We start from the raw sequence: 21,286 nt of genomic DNA, 5'->3' as shown, positions 1-21,286 counted from the left end.
CTCAATGCAGGGATGGTATATGCTACTTTACTCCAAATTTTACATTTATTCACACTGCTCCATCGAGAAGATAGAAATTAGGTTAGTTTTCCCGGAAACAGTCCCTTTCGTGCTCATGCTAGATAGCAGTAGTCACCGCAGCCATTATGGAATGGCATGTCCACTGAATGACACTGCCATTCCAAATTGGCCGCGGTGGCTACTGCTAACTAGCATTAGGACGAAAGGGGTAGTAGTGTATTTGTTTACTGCTTTTTTGTTACATATACACACATTCTCTACCTTTAGGATAACCAAGCGTGGACAAAATAACAATTACCTACTGCCATTTTGTCAAAGTTCAAATCTCCTGTCTGACCAAAGCCCAGGCACACATGAAGATACTAATTTCCATCAGTAGAGGGCAATGTTTACAACATGACATCAATCAAACCTTTTTACATCTTTCCCATTTTAAATGATGACTTGCAAGCATTTATACATGGGGTAATACAACACATTCTCAATCGATCTACAATGAAATATAATGATATTTGGATGCATCAGCTCTGTGTATGGTGGGGGGATAGGCTACATTTAGGTTATCTTAATAACATATTAGTTAGGCTATATTGTAGGCTAATAATTGTGTGCACGTGTTGCTTGCAAACATAAAACAGACCACCCAACCTGAATTGAATATGATCAGTAATGCACTGTTTTGGTCTAGATCTCCTCTCTCTCCCTGTGGCAGGTATGGCGATGGATAGTGCCTCTGTGTACATGTGCTTCCCCTGCTACCAAGAGTTTGACACCCTGGAGGAGGTGCTAGCCCACCAGCTGACCTGCACCACAGAGAATGTTGGGAGTGGGGCCCCCACCCCCATCTCCATCCCCTTCCTACAGACTCAGGTAATAGTGGAAGCTTCAAACTCCATGGACATTTTAAACTAAATAGGCTAGGTCTAGAACATTGATAAACAATAACTTTTTATTAAACTTCTCTCATCTTTTGCACATCTAGGCTAAATGGTTCTGCATAAAAGCATCTGCTAAATGGCATATGTTATTGTTATATTACACTTTACTAATGCAGTAGTGTGTACATTTTCATAGTGTCGCCATTGTTGTGCTCAAGGCTTCCCATGTGAATTGGAAAGCCTTGTGAGGCTGAAGCGTAATTCAGAGTCCACAAGCGCAGAGCCATGATAGTCCAGCGGTCCGTCTCTGGGGGAGGCACAACTCAACCACGGTCCTTCAAAATTCCCAACCAATGCGGCTCCAGTTTGAATGTGGTGACGGTTGAAAAATAGCTTGAGCCACGCTGAGAATTCAAAAATGAAAGCTAACGGTCCAATACTCTAGAACACTGCTGTATAGACGCGTACATGTTTTGGACTCTGATAAGCGCTGTAGCCTACAAAACTGCACTGCATTCTACCCAGTACAAAAGGAATTAGATCCTCCGTTAACCTCTCTGGGCCAGTGGGACGCTTGCGTCCCACCTACTCAACAGCCAGTGGAATCCCGTGGCGCGATATTCAAATACCTTAGAAATGCTATTACTTCAATTTCTCAAACATATGACTATTTTACACCATTTTAAAGACAAGACTCTCGTTAATCTAACCACACTGTCCGATTTAAAAAAGGCTTTACAACGAAAGCAAAACATTAGATTATGTCAGCAGAGTACCCAGCCGGAAGTAATCAGACACCCATTTTTCAAGCTAGCATATAATGTCACATAAACCCAAACCACAGCTAAATGCAGCACTAACCTTTGATGATCTTCATCAGATGACACTCCTAGGACATTATGTTATACAATACATGCATGTTTTGTTCAATCAAGTTCATATTTATATCAAAAACCAGCTTTTTACATTAGCATGTGACTAGCATGTGACTAGCATTCCCACCGAACACTTCCGGTGAATTTACTAAATTACTCATGATAAATGTTCACAAAAAACATAACAATTATTTTAAGAATTATAGATACAGAACTCCTTTATGCAATCGCGGTGTCCGATTTTAAAATAGCTTTTCGGTGAAAGCACATTTTGCAATATTCTGAGTAGATAGCCCGGCCATCACGGGCTAGCTATTTTGACACCCACCAAGTGTGGTACTCACCAAACTCAGATTTACTATTAGAAAAATTGGATTACCTTTGCTGTTCTTCGTCAGAATGCACTCCCAGGACTTCTACTTCAATAACAAATGTTGGTTTGGTTCCAAATAATCCATAGTTATATCCAAATAGCGGCGTTTTGTTCGTGCGTTCAAGACACTATTCGAAGGGTAAAGAAGGGTGACGCGCCCGGCGCGTTTCGTGACAAAAAAAAAATCAAAATATTCCATTACCGTACTTCGAAGCATGTCAAACGCTGTTTAAAATAAATTTTTATGTGATTTTTCTCGTAAAAAAGCGATAAAATTCCGACCGGGAAACCCTGTTTTCGTTCAAAGACGAAAAAATAAAAACATGGTGTCGCCTCGTGCACGCGCCCCAGTCTCATTGTTCTCAGATCGACCACTATCCAAGTGCGCTACTGTTTTTCAGCCTGGGCCTGCAAAGTCACCATTCAACGTTCTGGCGCCTTCTGAGAGCCTATGGGAGCGTTAGAAAATGTCACGTTATGCCAGAGATCCCCTGTTTTAGATAGAGATGATCAAGAAGGCCAATAAATAGTCAGAGAGAGCGCTTCCTGTTTGGAATCTTCTCAGGTTTTGGCCTGCCAAATGAGTTCTGTTATACTCACAGACACCATTCAAACAGTTTTAGAAACTTTAGGGTGTTTTCTATCCAAATCAAACAATTATATGCATATTCTAGTTACTGGGCAGGAGTAGTAACCAGATTAAATCGGGTACGTTTTTTATCCGGCCGTGCAAATACTGCCCCCTATCCCCAACAGGTTAAGACATGCATAACCAGGAATTTTCAGTTCACTGAGACTTATTCCTTTGAGATACAGTTCATCCAAATGTTCTACTGCGTTAAGTGGCAGTTCTACAAAGAAGTCCTACAGAATATCTGCATGTCTGAAAGTTTGTGAGAGTGAGAACATTCCATTCCATTTTCTTTGAGTCATAATAGGAAATTAGATGACCAGCACTGGCCTTGTTTTTTGTTTATTTTTGGGGGATAAAAATAGACAATACAATATTCAAGTTGGGCAAGAACACGTATTTCAAAAACCACCATACACAAACAAAAAATAATATAAATAAAAATATGACAGATCACATTACTTTCTACATCAAATATTGAATTATAATATTCCAATGTACAGATACTTTTTCTGTTACTATGTAATTTGAGGGAGTAACACTGTCCTTGTTCTCACTGTATCGCTAACTCGTAATGATAGCTACAGTATGCTCGGAGGTTTAAAACGGTGAGCCGTCGACGGTGAGGGACGTTTACCAGCGTCGCTCTCCGAAACGTGTCCCCAGCCTCCCATGGTGACGGTCTCCTCAAGCTCAGAACCATAAAGCGTGGTGTCATGAGTGACAGGCAGATTGCATCTTGAGTTGCCAGTGGGGAGAGAAAAGGAGCGTGAAAGATGAATCAGTCAGCTCCACCCCTCCTCCTGATGGATGGCTCATTGGCCTTCTCACAGATGAATCAGCTGTGGAAACATTCTATAAAACCTAAGTGCCTTATGGCATTCTGGCCCCTGCTGTGCCGTCAGCTGCCTTATTACTACCATTCAGAGTTCATTAGCTAGATTATCATAATTTCTGTGTAACATTAAAGGCGACATTGCTATAAAACAGGGGGTGTTTACATTTCAAATGAATGTAGGCTGCTATTATACCAAACGTTTTTTAACTTGACTTGTTCAGAACCAGAGAACTGTAATTACATGGAAGAGGCCTAGTAGGAAATTAGAAGCTTTGCTTTTTAGCATTAAAAAGGAAGATGGAAAATGAACACCGTGGTAGAACCACTTTGTAATATGTATGTATTTAATGACATTCCTATTACCCATCTTGCTTACCAAGAGGGAAAAGATTAAGTGTTATTAAAAAGAAACTTCAGGAAAGTGGTGTGCTCCCTCAGTTACTTTAATTACATGTTGACCCATGTGTAATATTTTAGTGCACTTCCCGAGTTGAAGTCCAGTTCTGGAATCGTTAATGAAATCAATTAATTATGGTACAGGCCTCTATACACACTAGCCAGGCTCACTGACCAAACAGGCCTATGGGCCCTGGTCAAAAGTAGAGAACTATAAGGAATAGGATGCTATTTGGGATGTAGACACAGTTTCTTGTCTCAAGTCCTTCTAGGAGACAGTGACTCAACCACCAGCGTCACATTGAAAATGCTCTCTCATCAAGAACATATTAACACACATACATGACACTGTTTCAAGTGCCCCGGGCGGTCCGCAGTAATCGTTTTTGCCACGTTGGATAGGAACAGTGTCAGCGGCAGTTGAAGTTACATAGTCTGGTTTAGAGGTCGACCGATTATGATTTTAACGCCGATACCGATTATTGGAGGGCCAAAAACCCCGATACCGATTAATCTGCCGTTTTTTTTCTCTCTTTTTTCTATTTATTTATTTATTTGTAATAATGACAATTACAACAATACTGAATGAACACTTATTTTAACTTAATATAATACATCAATAAAATCAACTTAGCGTCAAATAAATAATGAAATGTTCAATTTGGTTGAAATAATGCAAAAACACAGTGTTGGAGAAGAAAGTAAAAGTGCAATATGTGCCATGTAAAAAAGCTAACGTTTAAGTTCCTTGCTCAGAACATGAGAACATATGAAAGCTGGTGGTTCCTTTTAACATGAGTCTTCAATATTCCCAGGTAAGATGTTTTAGGTTGTAGTTATTATAGGACTATTTCTCTCTATACGATTTGTATTTCATATACCTTTGACTATTGGATGTTCTTATAGGCACTTTAGTATTGCCAGTGTAACAGTATAGCTTCCGTCCCTCTCCTCGCTCCTACCTGGGCTCGAACCAGGAACACATCGACAACAGCCACCCTCGAAGCAGCGTTACCCATGTAGAGCAAGGGGAACAACCACTCCCAAGTCTCAGAGCGAGTGACGTTTGAAACGCTATTAGCGCGCACCCGCTAACTAGCTAGCCATTTCACATCGGTTACACCAGCCTAATCTTGGGAGTTGACAGGCTTGAAGTCATAAACAGCGCAATGCATTGCGAAGGGCTGTTTGAATGAATGCTTACGAGCCTGCTGCTGCTGCCTACCATCGCTCAGTCAGACAGCTCTATCAAATCATAGACTTAATTATAACATAATAACACACAGAAATACGAGCCTTAGGTCATTAATATGGTCGAATCCGGAAACTATCATTTCGAAAACAAAACGTTTTTCCTGTCAGTGAAATACGGAACCGTTCCGTATTTTATCTAACGGTGGCATCCCTAAGTCTAAATATTCCTGTTACATTGCACAACCTTCAATGTTATGTCATAATTACGTAAAATTCTGGCAAATTAGTTCGCAACGAGCCAGGCGGCCCAAACTGTTGCATATACCCTGACTGCGTGCAATGAACGCAAAATGACACAATTTTACCTGGTTAACCTCTATGGGCTAGGTGGGACGCTGGCGCGATATTCAAATACCTCAAAAATGCAAAACTTCAATTTTTCAAACATATGACTATTTTACACCATTTTAAAGACAAGACTCTTGTTAATCTAACCACACTGTCCGATTTCAAAAAGGCTTTACAACAAAAGCAGAACATTAGATTATGTCAGCAGAGTACCCAGCCAGAAATAATCAGACACCCATTTTTCAAACTAGCATATAATGTCACATAAACCCAAACCACAGCTAAATGCAGCACTAACCTTTGATGATCTTCATCAGATGACAACCCTAGGACATTATGTTATACAATACATGCATGTTTTGTTCAATCAAGTTCATATTTATATCAAAAACCAGCTTTTTACATTAGCATGTGACTAGCATGTGACTAGCATTCCGACCGAACACTGCCGGTGAATTTACTAAATTACTCAAGATAAACGTTCACAAAAAGCATAACAATTATTTTAAGAATTATAGATACAGAACTCCTCTATGCACTCGATATGTCCGATTTAAAAAAAAAAAAAATAGCTTTTCGGTGAAAGCACATTTTGCAATATTCTAAGTAGATAGCCCGGCATCACAGGGCTAGCTATTTAGACACCCAGCAAGTTTAGCACTCACCAAAGTCAGATTTACTATAAGAAAAATGTTATTACCTTTGCTGTTCTTCGTCAGAATGCACTCCCAGGACTTCTACTTAAATAACAAATGTTGGTTTGGTCCCAAATAATCCATTGTTATATCCAAATAGCGGCGTTTTGTTCGTGCGTTCAAGACACTATCCGAAAGGGTAAATAAGGGTGACGAGCATGGCGCATTTCGTGACAAAAAATTTCTAAATATTCCATTACCGTACTTCGAAGCATGTCAACTGCTGTTTAAAATCAATTTTTATGCCATTTTTCTCGTAAAAAAGCGATAATATTCCGACCGGGAAAGCGTGTATACGTACAAAGAGAGAGAAAATAAAAACATCTCGTGCCCTCTTGCACGAGCCTGAGTCTCAGAGTACTCTGACCAGCCACTATCCAAACGCGATAATGTGTTTCAGCCTGGGGCTGCCTCGATATCATTCAGCTTTTTCCCGGGCTCTGAGAGCCTATGGGAGCCGTAGGAAGTGTCACGTTACAGCAAAGATCCTCAGTCTTCAATAAAAAGAGCCAAGATGAACAACAACTTGTCAGACAGGCCACTTCCTGTTCAGAATCTTCTCAGGTTTTTGCCTGCCATATGAGTTCTGTTATACTCACAGACACCATTCAAACAGTTTTAGAAACTTTAGGGTGTTTTCTATTTCTATTCTAGTTACTGGGCAGGAGTAGTAACCAGATTAAATCGGGTACGTTTTTTATCCGGCCGTGTCAATACTGCCCCCTAGCACTAACAGGTTAAAATTGCCTGCTAACCTGGATTTCTTTTAGCTAAATATGCCGGTTTAAAAATATATACTTCTGTGTATTGATTTTAAGAAAGGCATTGATGTTTATGGTTAGGTACAGTCGTGCAACGATTGTGCTTTTTTCGCAAATGCGCTTTTGTTAAATCATCCCCCGTTTGGCGAAGTCGGCTGTCTTTGTTAGGAAGAAATAGTCTTCACAGTTCGCAACGAGCCAGGCAGCCTAAGCTGCTGCATATACCCTGACTCTGTTTGCAAGAGAAGTGACACATTTTCCCTAGTTAAAAGAAATTCATGTTAGCAGGCAATATTAACTAAATATGCAGGTTTAAAAATATATACTTGTGTATATACTTATATATACTACCATATACTTATATATACTATATATATATATATATATATCTGCCAAATCGGCGTCCAAAAATACCGATTTCCGATTGTTGTGAAAACTTGAAATCGGCCCTAATTAATCGGCCATTCCGATTAATCGGTCGACCTCTAGTCTGGTTTTATAACTTACCTCCCTTACTGAGCTAAAACGCTGAGTTGTGAGTACATACTATGAAACAAAATAAATCAGACATGACTGAAATGTATTGTAATGGTGATTTAGTTCGTTTGCGGAATCAAAACAAGCAACCAAAAAATATTTACTAAGACTATGGAGATTTAACTATATCCATAATAGCAGTCTGTTTCTACATACAATACTAAATATGTTTCTGCATTTCTCAATTCTGACAAGGACTCCAACAAATTGCCTAAAGCAGAAACAAGCTGGTAGTACTCAGTCTAGGCTCTTATAACAGAATGAGCCACAGTGGTGCCTCTGCTTGAATGAAGACACTCCTGAAGGAACACATCATTAACCTCGACCTTGATGGTTCTTATCATCCTAATGGATCAACGAGCAGTTCTCAAACGCCACGGACTGACCCTCTGAACTCAACTGATAGGCCTGTGATATTTATCATCGCCCTGCCCCTCAGTCCTTACCCCCTCTCATTGACCCCTCTGTCCTCTGAATACTCTATTACTATATTCCTCTATTGTCATCCCTTATCTGCCTGACAAAAACACTGTTCCTGTTTCATTTGACTATGGTCTTTTTCAACAACAACAAAAATATTGTCACATACACCATGTAGGTGCAGTGAAATGTGTTCTTTTACATGGTCAGCCATAGTAGTACGGCACCCAAATTATTATTTTTTACCTTTTCGGCTCGGGTATTCAAACCAGCGACCTTTCTGTTACTGGCCCAACCCTATAACTGCTAGGATACCTGGTTGCCTGTGATGGTATTGCTATCCAGTACTGCCATGGAAACGAGTTCTTTCAATTTGACACCAAAACATATTGACGTTTTTGTTCACTCATTATTGTCCAGTCTGGTCAGCTTCTGTTTTGTCTTATTTTCTCACATTCTCTTTTTCTTTCTCTCTCTCCAGCAACAGGTGTGTACCGAGCCCATTGCTCCACCGCCTGCCCCTCAGACCAAGGCCAGTTTCTCGTCTGTGCTGCTCAGCTCTGGTGCACCAGGTCTGGCCATGGCTAGCCCAAAGAAGCCCTCCTCAGGAGACCAGCCCAAGATCTTGTACCAGTGTGGAGACTGTGACGCCCTGTTCCACTCCCTGATCCTCTGGCAGCAGCACCGCAAACATGGCCAGTGTCTGCAGACCAAGGCAGGACCCACCCAACCACAACCAGGACTAGAAGAGACCGGCTCTGGATCTGGATCAGAACTGGCCCCAGAGGGAGATGGGAAGCACGGTCAGGCTGAAGTGGAGGTGGACCTGGGTCCAGATGAACCGTACGAACCAGTCTCACCGGATGACCAAGAAGGAGGAGGGGGCAGAGGAAGGGGTAGAGGGAGAGGAAGGGGTAGAGGGAGAGGAAGGGGTAGAGGGAAAGGAAGGGGTAGAGGGAGAGGAAGGACTCAGGAGAGGGCACAACAAACCCAGCAGCAGCAGGATGTAGTGAAGTCTGAGCTGCCAGCAGAGAAAGAGGAGGATGGGATGAGTGCAGAGGACACATCAGCCACCCTGGATCACATGTATCTGCCAAACACCACCAACAGAGGGCAGGAAGGAGGAGAGGATGAGCCAGAAACAGAGAGCGTAGGGGAATCCACTGAATCTAAAACCTCTGAGATCCAGGCTCAGGCAGCTCATTCATCTACAGAGGCCCAGTCTGCAGCAGACAGACAGTCCATCCCCGACCACGCTCCCTCCCAGGACCCCCCAGACCCCGCTCCCTCCCAGGACCCCCCAGACCTCGTTCCCTCCCAGGACCCCCCAGACCTCGTTCCCTCCCAGGACCCCCCAGCTGATAACCCTGGGGAGGAGCAGACGTCCTACTACTACAGGATGAAGGCAGCCAAGAAGCTCAAGCCCCCGTCCAGCCTGCTGTGTGTGGACTGTGGCTCCAGCTTCGGCATGGTGTCTGAGCTGGTGACCCACCGTAAGGCCCAGCATGGCCTCAAGGAAGCCCTGCACCACTGCACCGTGTGTGGGGAGAGCTTCCTCAACACCACCCTCTTCCTCTACCACCGCAAGCAGCACAAGGAGAAAGGCAAGGAGGGGGTCACACAAACCCAGGCCCAGGGAGGACAGATGCAGGATGCAGAAGACCAGTATTACAAAATAGTAACACTGCAGCAAGAGGTGGTGGAAGAGATGGTGGAAGAGTCTAAAGAGGAGACAGTGGGGGTGGTGGATTCCCAGAACAATGGAACTGAGGAGCATAACCAGGATGGAACCCCCTCTACTTCCACTGTCTCTACCTCTGCTCTGGTTCAGGTGCCCAAAGTGGTCCAGGGCCAGAGTTTCCTGTGTGCCCAGTGTGGAGCCAGCTTCAGTAAAGAGCCAGAGCTCAGTGCCCACCGTAGGGACAAGCACGGCCTGAACGAGCCCCTCCACCACTGTTCCCAGTGTGGTCAGAGCTTCATGAACACCACCCAGTACCTTTACCACCGACGCCAGCACCGTGGGGACCCGGGGACTGGGGCAGGAGCAACCACAGCCCCCCAGGGAAGCCCCCGCGCCCCCAAGAGGATGCTGTCCCCCCCATCCGCCTCGTCCAGTGCTGCGTCAGGCTCACCGGCGAAAATACCTGCTATCAGAATGCACAGCATCAACGATCTCAAAGGTGGGTTCAACCCAGTGGCAGCTGGGTTCAACCCAATGGCAGCTGGGTTCAACTCAATGGGAAGACTTAACTCTGCTGTAAGGGTGCCTGGAATCATAACTGATTCCAATCCAAACTGAATATTGCTAAGTTTCACTATTGTTTAAGGTTATTTTGACAGACCGTCGCTAGTTTCTGACCATGCTCTCTCCTCATTGGGTAGAGAACAAAGACCAGGGTAAAGAGGTGAATCCAGTCATCCTTAAGGAAGAGCAGGAGAAGACTGTAGTGGGGGAACAACCGGACACCAACTTCCCCCCTCCAGCCAAGCTGATGCAGGACTGGTCCCGCACCCCTCTCCCCCACGTCTGCCCCCACTGTGGCCAGACCTTCACACGCAGGGGGTTCCTCCGCGCTCACGTCTTCAGCCACACCGGAGAGAAGCTCTTCACCTGCAAGGTAGACTGGACATGTGTTCTATTGAAAATGCTGTGAAATATTGATGTTAATGACTGAAACTAGTTGTGTATCAACAAGTAGCAGAAGTTAGTTAGGAGTAGCTTCCTATTATATACTTAATGTTTATTTTTCTGTTTAATCTATGTGACAATCTTAGTGCTCTTGTGCTATGTGAAATAGCTATGTTGTACTGGGCTTCCGTCAATCAAATTCATCCTCGTTCTTCTTCTTGGTTAATTCAGGTGTGTCAGAAGTCGTTTGCGTCCTCTCCCAACCTGCTGCGCCACAGCCTGACCCACATGGGCACCAAACCTTTCCCCTGCTCCGTGTGTGGCAAGCGCTTCTCCCAGCCGGGCGTCCTGAAGAGGCACAGCCTCACCCACAGCCAGCCCAAATCCCGCCGCCGCAGGTCCCGATGGAAGGTCAGGCATGGGGGGAGTCACTGCACCCTATAGTACACTATTCCCTATGTGGTGCACTACTTTTGACCAGGGCCCATTGGTCTCTGGTCTCCATTGGGCTCTGGTCCCCATTGGGCTCTGGTCCCCATTGGGCTCTGGTCCCCATTGGGCTCTGGTCTCCATTGGGCTCTGGTCAAAAGTAGTTCAATATATAGGGAATGCGGAGCCATTTGGGACACAGCCCTGGATTACCTGATTGTTTTTAGAATGTCTTACAACATCCCTGAACACACCACAGACAAGTCCTGGAGAGCCACAGCGTGAACAGGGTTTTGCTCCAGCTCAATCATGTGTGTTGATGCTGGGCTGGAACAAATATCTGTACACACTGAGGCTCTCTAGGATCGGAGAAATTCAGGAATGCTATTTGTCTCTACGTTAACATTGAGACAGGCTGTTAGTTGTTTCCCCTGATGTAGTGCTGTGTCAATGACATCCCTGCAGAAGAGGACACCAGAGGGGGAGGATGGAGAAAGCCAGCTGTTTGCCTGTCCCAACTGCACTGCTCGCTTCCAGACTGACCAACAGCTGCAGGAGCACAGGTACGGGTGTGACTGGGCTGTGACTCAATTAAATGTGCAGGTTGAAATCAACCCCAAAGGCCTGTTTCACAGAACTAGATTAGACGAGGAACACAGGTGATGCATTTCAATGTGTGAGTTACCTTGATTGGACCCTGCTTGTTTTACAGGGAGAAACAAACACACAACGGTACTGTATTTACAGTGACAGTAGAGCATAAGACTGGACTGAGAACTGGAAATGTGCTACACATAACCCAAACACAGGCCGGACCCTGTTCCTACACAGGCCGGACCCTGTTCCTACACAGGCCGGCCCCTGTTCCTACACAGGCCGGACCCTGTTCCTACACAGTGAGGGTATTTAGACAGAGTTGTTAACATACAGTGGGGGGAAAAAGTATTTGATCCCCTGCTGATTTTGTATGTTTGCCCACTGACAAAGAAATGATCAGTCTATAATTTTAATGTTAGGTTTATTTGAACAGTGAGAGACAGAATAACAACAAAAATATTGAGAAAAACGCATGTCAAAAATGTTATAAATTGATTTGCATTTTAATGAGGGAAATAAGTATTTAACCCCCTCTCAATCAGAAAGATTTCTGGCTCCCAGGTGTCTTTTATACAGGTAACGAGCTGAGATTAGGAGCACACTCTTAAAGGGAGTGCTCCTAACCGCAGCTTGTTACCTGTATAAAAAACACCTGTCCACAGAAGCAATCAATCAGATTCCAAACTCTCCACCATGGCCAAGACCAAAGAGCTCTCCAAGGATGTCAGGGATAAGATTGTAGACCTACACAAGGCTGGAATGGGCTACAAGACCATCGCCAAGCAGCTTGGTGAGAAGGTGACAACATTTGGTGCGATTATTCGCAAATGGAAGAAACACAAAAGAACTGTCAATCTCCCTCGGCCTGGGGCTCCATGCAAGATCTCACCTCGTGGAGTTGCAATGATCATGAGAACGGTGAGGAATCAGCCCAGAACTACACGGGAGGATCTTGTCAATGATCTCAAGGCAGCTGGGACCATAGTCACCAAGAAAACAATTGGTAACACACTACGCCGTGAAGGACTGAAATCCTGCAGCGCCCGCAAGGTCCCCCTGCTCAAGAATACATATACATGCCCGTCTGAAGTTTGCCAATGAACATCGGAATGATTCAGAGGACAACTGGTGAAAGTGTTGTGGTCAGATGAGACCAAAATGGAGCTCTTTGGCATCAACTCAACTCGCCGTGTTTGGAAGAGGAGGAATGCTGCCTATGACCCCAAGAACACCATCTCCACCGTCAAACATGGAGGTGGAAACATTATGCTTTGGGGGTGTTTTTCTGCTAAGGGGACAGGACAACTTCACCGCATCAAAGGGACGATGGACGGGCCATGTACCGTCAAATCTTGGGTGAGAACCTCCTTCCCTCAGCCAGGGCATTGAAAATGGGTCGTGGATGGGTATTCCAGCATGACAATGACCCAAAACACATGGCCAAGGCAACAAAGGAGTGGCTCAAGAAGAAGCACATTAAGGTCCTGGAGTGGCCTAGCCAGTCTCCAGACCTTAATCCCATAGAAAATCTGTGGAGGGAGCTGAAGGTTTGAGTTGCCAAACGTCAGCCTCAAACTTAATGACTTGGAGAAGATCTGCAAAGAGGAGTGGGACAAAATCCCTCCTGAGATGTGCGCAAACCTGGTGGCCAACTACAAGAAACGTCTGACCTCTGATTGCCAACAAGGGTTTTGCCACCAAGTACTAAGTCATGTTTTGCAGAGGGGTCAAATATTTATTTCCCTCATTAAAATGCAAATCATTTTATAACATTTTTGACGTGTTTTTCTGGATTTTTTTGTTGTTATTCTGTCTCTCACTGTTCATATAAACCTACCATTAAAATTATAGACTGATCATTTCTTTGTAAGTGGGCAAATGTACAAAATCAGCAGGGGATCAAATACTTTTTTCCCCCACTGTAGAGACAGAGATGCCTCAGTGCCCTTGAGCCCTTGCCAGCGATGATTGACAGGAGGGCGGCAGTAAATTAAGATAACCATAAAGGGTAGGACGAGAAAGCGATGGAGACAGACCAGCTGAGGAACTAGAGGTGGGGGATGCAGGGAGGGAGGAGGTGAGGCAGGAGAAATGATCCGGGGATCAATAGGAGGGCGTGATCAGGGAGTGAATGGAACGTTACCCTTGAACTGCATGTCATTGTGTAGTTGGGGTGAAGTAGGAAGTCCCAGCGTCTCTGCAGGGTACAGTCCGTATCTCTACACCCCCTCTCATTAGCGAACACTGGGGGTGTGGAGAGATGACCTGGACTGAAGCTTTAATTTTCAGGGTCATCTTTGACTGAAATATTGATTCCTATTGTCAGCCCTGTGCAGAGGGATGATCGACCAGACAGTTTACATAGGGCTGTAAATGGTCCACAGCACACACACTATGTTTACCATCTAATATTAAACGATGGGGTCCACTATCATCAGACATGAATTATACGTAGAACACAATGTATTTTTCAGCGGTTCATAATCATTATTTCTTTAGCTGGCCTGATGCCCACACTGACCATCTAGGACAGTGTGACGAACATTATCGTTACCAAGGACATTGACTCAGCTGCTTGTAATGCATTGGCTAGTGGCGAGCACTAGAACACCTGCTAGCCAGGGTTGATTAGTGGACACTGACACTGCAGGAATGTAGTTAAGAGTTGAATACCTCCACTGCTGAAGAAATGTGTTTAGGTGAACTCTTCCACCACCCTGATATCCACTACTGCAGTGTTTCCCAGACCTGGTCCTCCAGTACCCCCAACAGTACACATTGTTATTGTAACCCTTGACAAAAACACCTGATTCAACTTGTCAACTAATCATCAAGCCCTCAAAGAGTTGAATGTGTGTGTTTGTCCAGGGCTACAACGAAGCTGTGTACTGTTGGGGGTACTGGAGGACCAGGGCTGGGAAACACTGCACTAGTGATAAAACACAACACTGATCCAGCCAGTTAAATACATCCCAGTGGTTCTCTTTCCTCTCCTTCCCCCAGGCTATATCCTGCCATTATGGAATGGATAAACATAGGCTCTCATATTTCATCACACACTGAAACCACCCATTTATCTGTAGCCATTGTATTATATGACACACCTAATGACTCCGTATTGAACCTTAAAAGGCTTAACAACATGGTTAAGCACTCAGGTCTGGAGGTAATCCTAATACTGTGACACTAAGGTGATAGCCAGCATGTGGTTGTGTGTGTTATTTCTCCTCTGTGTGGATGAGGATTACAGTGGGCCCTTGAAGCGTGGCTTACATGCATCTACAAATGACACACTGCACTGTTATTAGTACCAGTGAGCTGCTGCACATATTGTTGATGATGGTGGTGCCCCTTTTGTTCCTTTTCCTCACAGCTTTATTTCTTTCTCAGCTTCCTAGAAAAACATATTGCTCATTGCAGTACTGTATTAATAGCCCTCGTTTTTTATAGCTCTTTGTTTTTATCCCTCTCTTTTTTCATTTTCTGCTCTGAAAAACCCCCAAAACATTTGTATTATTTTTCTGTAGTAATTTATTCAGTAGTGTATTATTAACATTAGTTGTTGTCCATCAGACTGCTCCACACCAGCCACCCGTTCCCCTGCTCTGTCTGTGGAGAGGCCTTCAAACGCAGGAAGGAGCTGGACCTGCACTCCCTCATTCACCAAGGTAGCTCCTCCCCTCTCCTCTCAGCTGCCTTGTGTGTCTGATAAGCACTGGACGAGAAAGAGAGACCAGTGCCTGTATCCATAAAGCGTCTGAGTAGGAGTGCTGATCTACGATCAGTTTTGCCTTTTAGATCATAATATATTAGATTATAAGACAGTAGTGATTATCTTATACTGAGGCAGAGATTCTCAAGCGTAGGTTCTTTCGGAGCATGCCGTTGCATGGTTTGCTAACTATCTGTCTGATAGAACTCAGTGCACTCAATTTGAATGGCTCATGTCTGTTAAATTGTCTGTCTGTAATGGTGTACCCCAGGGCTCTGTACTTGGTCCTCACTTATTCACTATTTATATAAATATTTTAGACAAAAATGTGCAAAATGCACAACTTCACTTTTATGCTGCTGATACTGTTATTTATTGTTGTCATCTCACACAGATGCTTTCCAGAACTTGCAAACTGTTTTTTATACTGTTCAACATACCTTGTGTGTCAATTGAAGATTATCCTCAATACTGACATAACTAAACTAATGGTGTTTTCTAAAGCAAGAAATAGACCTCTGAACCTTTCACCTATTGCTACTTGTCAGGGCAATGAGATTAAGACTGTAACCTCATAAATATCTTGGAATTTTAATTGATAACGGCCTCTCTTTCAAATTGCATATTCAACAACTTATATTCAACAAAAAATTGAAGCTGAAGTTGGGATTTTATTTTAGGAATAAGGCCTGTTTTCCCTTTGAAGCCAGAAGGAGGCTAGTATCAGCTACATTTATGCCTTTACTAGACTATGGGGATATTTTATATATGAATGCTTCCGCTCAGTGTTTGAGATCAATTGACACCCTTTACCATGGAACATTTGAGATTTATTTTAAACTGCGAAACCCTTTCTCACCACTGCACTTTATATACCAGGGTTGGCTGGCCTTCTCTAGTCACTCGTAGGCTCAGTCACTGGTATACTTTTATTTACAAAGCCATTTTGGGTTTACTACCATTTTATTTGGGCATTTTTATTGTTCAGAAATGTGGTGAGTACTCTCTGTTCGCAGGACTTTATCCTGCTAACTGTTCCAAACTAGAGGTCGACCGATTATGATTTTTTTCAACGCCGATACCGATTATTGGAGGACACCCCCACCCCCCCCCCCCCCCAAAAAAAAAGGCCGATACCGATTAATCGGCCGGATTTATTATTTTATTTTTATTTTTTATTATTATTATTATTATTTTTTTTGTAATAATGACAATTACAACAATACTGAATGAAGACTTATTTTAACTTAATATAATACATCAGTAAAATCAATTTAGCCTCAAATAAATAATGAAACATGTTCAATTTGGTTGAAATAATGCAAAAACAAAGGGTTGGAGAAGAAAGTAAAAGTGCAATATGTGCCATGTAAGAAAGCTAACGTTTAAGTGCCTTGCTCAGAACATGGGAACATATGAAAGCTGGTGGTTCCTTTTAACATGAGTCTTCAATATTCCCAGGTAAGAAGTTTTAGGTTGTAGTTATTATAGGACTATTTCTCTCTATACGATTTGTATTTCATATACCTTTGACTATTGGATGTTCTTATAGGCACTTTAGTATTGCCAGTGTAATAGTATAGCTTCCATCCCTCTCCTCGCTCCTACCTGGGCTCGAACCAGGAACACATCGACAACAGCCACCCTCGAAGCAGCGTTACCCATGTAGAGCAAGGGGAACAACCACTCCCAACTAGTGATTATGTTAAGATTGATAGTTTTTATAAGATAAGTTTAATGCTAGCTAGCAACTTACCTTGGTTTCTTGTTGCCCTCGCGTAACAGGTAGTCAGCCTCGTGGAGTGCAATGTAAGGCAGGTGGTTAGAGTGTTGGACTAGTAACCCAGAAGGTTGCAAAAATGAATCCCCGAATCCCCCCTGAACAAGGCAGTTAACCCCCGTTCCTAGGCCGTCATTGAAAATAAGAATGTGTTCTTAATCTGACTTGCCTAGTTAAATAAAGGTGTAAAAAAAAAAAAATCGGCAAATCGGTGGCCAAAAATACCGATTACCGATTGTTATGAAAACTTGAAATCGGCCCCAATTAATCGGCCATTCCGATTAATCGGTTGACCTCTAGTCCAAACTGAATTTGGTAAAAGGGCTTTTATGTACTTTGCGCCATTGGGTTGGAACGGCTTACAAAATACTTTTAAACTGGAAGAACTTGTCCCGATTGGTGTTTTTAAGTCATTGCTGAAGGATTTTGAGGCTGATTCCCTGACCTGTCAATGTTTTTAATTTGCTGTTTTATGATTTTATTTATTAGATTTTCTGTAGTTTTTTATGTTGTCTGTCTGTAATTGTGTAATGACTTGGTGCTGCCTATCTTGGCCAGGACGCTCTTGAAAAAGAGATTTAAAATCTCAGTGAGCCCTTCCTGGTTAAATAAAGGTTAAATCAAATAAATCAAATATGTAGTGTGCACTAGTGTATGTGTGGGCCGTGAATTATTGAAGCTGCTAATGATGGAGCTGATTTCCATGTTAAGTATGCAGAAGTAATCCCTGCGCCTTAGTAGTAATTAGGGGTTTAATGGTTCACCAAACCCATGCAGTTTTGGGGTCACCATTCGGTTTCGATACAGAACGAAAATGAAGTGCCATTCACAGTGTTCCTTGCATTGTCTATTATGACCAGATTGTTGGGCCTCAAGTTTCCACTCAGATGCTGCGTTTGTAACCATGTGGGAGGTGGGACTTTACCAGATGTGAAGTCGTAAATACCAGTTAGATGCGTTCATGTGAGTTGATCTCGTTGAGAAACGCGGATTGGCTAATGGCCAACAAGCTGTGTCAACCATAAACTGAAAGTCGAGCTATAATGCTTGTAAACAAATTATAGTTACAAAACCTCCTTAATAGATTGCTTTTTATAAATAATGTTTTGTTGTTGCATTTAACTGCCGAAAATGCTGTAATAGAGGTCATTTCCTTAGTAGTGACGTCAGAGGTCACCATGGTGGGAGAAGTGGATGTTCAGGATGATAGACCAGTTTCCCACTAGTAATTACCTGTTTGAGTGCCGTTCAAGTGGATTATTCCCAGTTGTATGTCACTTCCCACTTGGTTATGAACACACCATGTCATTGCCTCCTTCAGTGCCAGATGCGGACTGTAATAAAGGGGTCGTGTCTGTAGCACCGTACATCTCCCACTCCAGGGTAATGTGATGGGCTGTCACTATAAGCGCAACATGGTGCATTGGCCAATTCATTGAAAACTTCGGCTTTGGTTTGCCTATGTAGAGCGGGTACTACCTGTTTGCTGAAATGGGTGCAACAGCGAAGTTCGTAACGTGACTTGAGCACTTTCACAAGGTGCTAAAAAACCCTATTCTAAACCACCGGGAATGGGCACATACCTGCTGCTAAAAAACAGACTGTAAAAAGTATAAACATAGCCTACCTATTGCTCTTGTAATTTATTTGGCTCGTTCAGAATCAGCTGCCAAGGGCTACTTGAATGCAGAGGGAAGACGACGATGTCTAGTTTCTTTGCGTTTCCATCTTACTCTGGTATACTGGGGCCCACTGATGTTGCCGTAAATGTGTCAACACATTTGAAGTGTAGGCTATTCTCGTTGAGCGTGGCGACTTAGTGTTACCGTTTTATCCACAACTCAATCCATCACCCCTATAATCTACTGGGAAGCCTAAATGTTCCCAAACTGTTGATTTAAAAGATGATGTGGGATTCTCCAATTCTGGTCTATTGAATCGACCCCACCAATTAATGGGTCAAAATATCTGCTGATCTTAATCAGGTCTGGCGTCACGGCAACATGGCTGCCGTTGACAGCATCGGTGCAGTGGGGTCAGATATAAGTGCACCTTGGAGAGAGAGAGAGAGAGATGTGATTGGTTGGAATTGATCCATTGATTATTAGTTAATGCTCTATTGATGGAGAGGCTCCTTATTAAATGTTTCAACGGGGGGCTCCTCAGGGGGGACTGGTGAACGCTCCAGCCGGGAGGGAGGATTCCGCTGGGTTGGAGTTGCCGTGGTAACTGTAGATGCCGGCGGCTAAGATGGGGGAAACGTCAAAGCTCCGCATCTTCTCTCGTTTTCTCCTCTTCTTTTGCTCCTTTAGCTTCACAGAAGCAGACAGAGAGCCTGAGTGTATTTACCAATATCCAAACTGTCAACAGTATTGCATGTGTCTGTGTGTCTATAAAGAAGTTACCTTAAGCCACATACTGTAGCCTATACTGAGTGATGACAATACAGATAGAATACCCTGTAACCCAGTGTGAACCCAGTGTGTGTTTTGGTGGGTAGGGACAGGAGGGGCCTGTGACCAGGGCCTGTGACTGTCTAAATACACACACAATCCATACATCTCTGTCCTTTCCATGTTTAGTATTTTTCAACTGATTTCATGTACACTCTCGAAACACTGTTTGGACTGTGATAAACACTAATTTAGTAAGTAATTAACTCATTCTGCCCACCCCATCTCCCCAGATAAGGAGCCAGTGTTGTGCCCCCACTGTTCCTCCCAGTTCTTGAACCAGTCAGTGTTGGACATCCATCTGCAGCGCTGTACCAGCTCAGAGGAGGACAAGACTGTGGGCCGCGGCCGGGGACAGGGACGGGGACGCTCCATGGGACAGGTACACTGGCCGCCTACTCTATACTAGTTATTCCTTATATAAATGGCTACTGTAATAGTATGATACCTTATATACATGTCTACTGTAATAGTAGAATACCTTTATAAACTCAGAAAAAAAGTAACGACCCTTTTTCAGGACCCTGTCTTTCAAAGATAATTCGTAGAAATCCAAATAACTTCACAGATCTTCATTGTAAAGGGTTTAAACACTGTTTCCCACGCTTGTTCAATGAACCATAAACAATTAATGAACATGCACCTGTGGAAGGGTCATTAAGACACTAACAGCTTACAGACGGTAGACAATTAAGGTCACAGTTATGAAAACTTAGGACACTAAAGAGGCCTTTCTACTGACTCTGAAAAACACCAAAAGAAAGATGCCCAGGGTCCCTGCTCATCTGTGTGAACGTGCCTTAGGCATGCTGCAAGGAGGCATGAGGACTGCAGATGTGGCCAGGTCAATAAATTGCAATGTCCGTACTGTGAGACGCCTAAGACAGCGCTACAGGGAGACAGGATGGACAGCTGATCGTCCTCGCAGTGTCAGACCACGTGTAACAACACCTGAACAGGATCGGTACATCCGAACAGCACACCTGTGGGACAGGTACAGGATGGCAACCACAACTGCCCGAATTACACCAGGAACGCACAATCCCTCCATCAGTGCTCAGACTGTCCGCAATAGGCTGAGAGAGGCTGGACTGAGGGCTTGTAGGCCTGTTGTAAGGCAGGTCCTCGCCAGACATCAACGGCAACAACGTCACCTATGGGCACAAACCCACCGTCGCTGGAACAGACAGGACTGGCAAAAAGTGCTCTTCACTGACGAGTCGCGGTTTTGTCTCACCAGGGGTGATGGTCGGATTCGCGTTTATCGTCGAAGGAATGAGCGTTACACCGAGGCCTGTATTCTGGAGCGGGATCGATGTGGAGGGTCCGTCATGGTCTGGGGCGGTGTGTCACAGCATCATCGGACTGAGCTTGTTGTCATAGCAGGCAGTCTCAACGCTGTGCGTTACAGGGAAGACATGCTCCTCCCTCATGTGGTACCCTTCCTGCAGGCTCGTCCTGACATGACCCTCCAGCATGACAATGCCACCAGCCATACTGCTCATTCTGTGTGTGATTTCCTGCAAGACAGGAATGTCAGTGTTCTGCCATGGCCAGCGAAGAGCCCGGATCTCAATCCCATTGAGCACGTCTGGGACCTGTTGGATCGGAGGGTGAGGGCTAGGGCCATTCCCCCCAGAAATGTCCGGGAATGTGCAGGTGCCTTGGTGGAAGAGTGGGGTAACACCTCACAGCAAGAACTGGCAAATCTGGTGCAGT

The 21,286-nt window shown here is 44.0% G+C and overlaps 1 protein-coding gene across 2 annotated transcripts in view; it reads left to right on the top strand.

Moving 5' to 3' along the window:
* The window catches only part of LOC106605866 (zinc finger protein 574), a 34,100-nt gene that overhangs the window by 1,042 nt on the left and 11,772 nt on the right, over positions 1-21,286 (top strand). The window contains exons 2-8 of one of the 2 annotated variants that reach the window (XM_045718721.2): positions 734-891; positions 8,449-10,147; positions 10,350-10,585; positions 10,828-11,007; positions 11,491-11,588; positions 15,196-15,290; positions 19,801-19,949. In XM_045718721.2, the coding sequence (XP_045574677.2) occupies positions 736-891; positions 8,449-10,147; positions 10,350-10,585; positions 10,828-11,007; positions 11,491-11,588; positions 15,196-15,290; positions 19,801-19,949 (2,613 nt within the window). In that variant the 5' untranslated portion in view covers positions 734-735. Of the gene's footprint in view, positions 1-709; positions 892-8,448; positions 10,148-10,349; positions 10,586-10,827; positions 11,008-11,490; positions 11,589-15,195; positions 15,291-19,800; positions 19,950-21,286 lie in introns of both variants that reach the window. The other variant, XM_045718722.2, reaches the window with a different exon arrangement.

Source organism: Salmo salar, chromosome 05 (genome assembly GCF_965601325.2).
Source record: "Salmo salar chromosome 05, fSalSal1, whole genome shotgun sequence".
Classification (NCBI taxonomy): Eukaryota; Metazoa; Chordata; class Actinopteri; order Salmoniformes; family Salmonidae; genus Salmo; species Salmo salar.
This window is presented reverse-complemented; position numbering and strand designations above follow the sequence as displayed.